Source organism: Haliaeetus leucocephalus, unplaced genomic scaffold, assembly GCF_000737465.1.
Source record: "Haliaeetus leucocephalus isolate CR32 unplaced genomic scaffold, Haliaeetus_leucocephalus-4.0 Scaffold340, whole genome shotgun sequence".
NCBI classification, from domain to species: Eukaryota; Metazoa; Chordata; class Aves; order Accipitriformes; family Accipitridae; genus Haliaeetus; species Haliaeetus leucocephalus.
The window spans coordinates 8,330,596-8,333,963 of NW_010972776.1; the positions used below are offsets into that span (position 1 = coordinate 8,330,596).

The 3,368-nt window shown below is 57.2% G+C and overlaps 1 protein-coding gene across 1 annotated transcript; it reads right to left on the bottom strand.

Annotated features, from left to right (window-relative positions):
• Nucleotides 1-996: 996 nt before the first annotated feature.
• On the bottom strand, nucleotides 997-3,367 carry ZIC3 (Zic family member 3; the record flags this gene model as incomplete). Its single annotated transcript, XM_010572544.1, has 3 exons — nucleotides 997-1,179; nucleotides 1,687-1,850; nucleotides 2,464-3,367. Coding segments are annotated over 3 exons (1,251 nt in total), but the record flags the coding sequence as incomplete, so codon positions are not given.
• Between the last annotated feature and the right edge of the window lies 1 nt (nucleotide 3,368).

Genomic DNA, 3,368 nt, shown 5'->3' on the forward strand with positions numbered 1-3,368 from the left:
CCCGGCGGCAGCGCCGAACCGGGTCCGCCACGGCACCCGCCGCTGCCCCATCCCCCCGGCGGAGGTCAAAAACGGCTCTTTCCAAAACAATAAACTTTTAATGCTAAAGCAGTTATAACCAAAAGCTGTACAGAGTTGGATTTTTTTTGTTGTTGTTTGTATTTTTTTTTTTTGTTAGAAAACAATTTTTTCTCCCCCATAAATATTGTTCAGTTCCCGGCACTTTGTATCAATAATTAAATTACGAACGATAAATATGGCATCATGGATATGTATTTACAAAAAAAGTTATTACAAAAAGGCAACTGTTATACTAAACGTCACAATCTGGGTAGAATAAACACCACATCCTCATCCTGAAAAATACTGACCGACCCCATCAGACGAGAATACATTCACAAGTGTAATGCTTGGAGAAAGAGAAGGAGAAAGAGGAGGAGAGCAGAGAAAGAAGCAGCAGGAGAGCTAGAGAGGAAAGTTCAAGACATAACAGGACTTTGGCACGGTTTAAGACTGTAAGTTTAAACAATCACCACTAAGGCGAAGGAGAATTTTCATCCTCATGTCAACATCCCACCGAAAGAAGGAAAAACAAAACAAATTAAAAATAAAAAAAAAAGTGGGGAATCGGAGGAAGAGGGACTGGGGCAGGGAGGAAAAAAAAAAAACATCAAAGAAACGACTGCAACTGCAAAAAATGACAAAAAAAAAAAAAAAAAGAAATCCAATCCTGAGAAAAGGACATGGCTAGTCCAGCATCTGGGCTTGCAAAAAATAGTAATAATTATAATATAATAATAAAAGACCCCCCCCTCCGGATCCTGGCAATTAACTAGGTGTAGCCCTATGCGGTCGTCGGTGTGGAAACTCCCTTTCCATGGGAGCGAGCTGCAGTTGGTTTGGTTTTTTCTTTTTTTTTTTTTTTTTTTTTTTTTTTTTTTTTTCTCCTTGTTCCCAACACATTTGGTCCAGTCTCTGGCCGGGCAGCAGCTGCCTTCACACATACCACTCATTAAAATTGGGGGGCAGTCCAGGGTTGTGGCCGGGGTTACTCTGAAGGGCGGCCGGCGGCGTTTTAGTGGAGTCCTTACTGCCGGCGGAGCCCACCGCAGGGGGGGTGGAGGACTCGTACCCCGAACTGGCTGCAGGGGAAGAGTCCGACCCCTGGGATTCGTGCACCTAAAACCAAGAGGCAGAGATGGGAACGAGCTCGGGGTCCCCGCCACCCCGCTGAGCCGGGTCGGGATGCTCCCCCAGGCAGGAGGGACACCGGGGTCCAAGCAGGCGGTTCGTGCCTTGCCCGGCCACCCCGAGCACCGGCGGCAAATGCCTGCCTCGGCTCCCGGCCACTTCACTTGCAGCATCCCGGTGTGGGTTGTGGGGGACTGCAGCCACAAGCCAGGTTGCATTTACGCAGCCCCCCCGCCCCAGCACCGAGCCACGCTCTGGAAACCGGGCAGCGCTCGCACCGGTGGGAGCACAAAAAGAAACTACGCCATTTCCCCGGGCTGTGCTCCAGCCACGGCCTAGACACCGGGGAACCGCTCGGGCCGTGCCGGGAGCGTGGAGCGCTGCGGCAGGCACCGCTCAGCTCTGCCCTGCCCCGGGGAAGACGAGCCCTGAGCACGCCAGCGACCGAGCATCCCTGCTCAGGGAGGAAAAGGGCTGGAGCGCAGGGGTGATTACCTTCATGTGTTTCCTAAGTGAGCTGGGGTGGGTGTAGGATTTGTCGCACACCTTGCAGATGTAGGGCTTGTCCGAGGTGTGGACGTGCATGTGTTTCTTCCTGTCGCTGCTGTTGGCGAAGCGCCTGTCGCAGCCCTCAAACTCGCACTTGAAGGGCTTCTCACCTGCGAAATTCAGAGAGGGTGAAGGAGGGCCGGTCCCCTCTCCATCCCCTGCCTCCTCCCAGGACAACCTCTGCCCCGCTCGCCCCACCTTGGGGATGGGATGCACGAGCACCACAGAAAACGAAGAAGGGGAAGGCGGGCAGCGGGGTTTGTTACGTGTCGCGTAAATTCGGGTCAGCCTTTATTACTTTTAATTCACCTCCTGCCAGGCCCGCGCTGGGCTCCGGCGGGGACGGCGGCCGGGCGAGCCCAGGGAGGGAGAAGACCCGAGATAAATTCAGCGGCTCGGACAGTTTTACAAGACGCACTCGAGGATACAAGCCAAAATAACGTTTGCTTCCTGCCTTCCCCCCCCTTCCCTCCACCCGCGCGGAGGGCTGAAGGGAAGCCGGGGCTGCAAATAAAAAACACTTCGACAAATACATCGCTGATTTAATTAGGAGAGACGCCAATCAGGCCTAAAAATAAAATCAAAAGGAGCGGAAGTCACCGAAAACGAGATTTCAGCAGCATTGCCGTGGTTCCCCCCGCGGACGCGCGGGGGGCCGAGAGCGGCGGCACCGGGGGTGGCGGTGCGTGGGGGTGTCTGCGGGGTGCGTGTCACGGGCCTTACCTGTGTGCGTCCGCTTGTGAATCTTGAGGTTTTCGGAGCGGGCAAAGATCTTGCCGCAGCCCGGGAAGGGGCAGGGGAAGGGCTTCTCCCCCGTGTGCACCCGAATGTGGTTGACCAGTTTGTATTTCGCCTTGAAGGACTTGCCTTCCCGCGGACACTCGTCCCAGTAGCAGATGTGGTTGTTCTGCTCGGGCCCCCCGACGTGCTCCATGGTGACGTGGGTCACCAGTTCGTGCATGGTGCTGAAAGTCCTGTCGCAGCTCTTCTTGGGCCGGCTGAGCTGGCTCTCGTCGAGCCACTTGCAGGACAATTCTTGCTTGATGGGCTGCCGCATGTACCGAAAGAAAGCCCCGGGGCCGTGGTGGTGATGGTGGTGGTGGTGGGCCGCCACGTTCATGCCCATATTCACGTTCATGTGGTTGTAGTTGTGGAACTGGGCACCGGCGTAAGGGTCCGTGCGGGGGCTGGAGACGGCCCGGTACGGGTCCGGTCGCCCGAAAAGGTCCCCGCGTAGCCCCAGGTGCATCTGCCCGTTGTCCACATGCCCGTTGGGGGACGTGTGGCTCGGGCTCTGCTCGTGGAGCCCCGGGAAAAGCAGGTAGCCCGGGGTGTCCGGGATGCCACCGGGGCCGTGCAAACCACCGGGAGAGCCGCCGAAAAGCCCGTGCTGCGCCGTACCGGAGGCGGCGTCCGCGATGCCGGAGCCGCGGTTGCGGAACAGAAAGTCGCGGGTGGAGTTGAAAGCGGCGGCCCCGCCGTAGGAGGGCACCTGGCCGGCGTGGTGGTGGTGATGGTGGTGGTGGCCCAAGGCGCTGGCGTAGCCCGGCGCCTGCGGCGTGAACGCCGAGCTCTGCCCGGCGGCGAGGTCGTGCGGGGCCGCGTTCAGCTTGAAAGCGGCGGCGGCG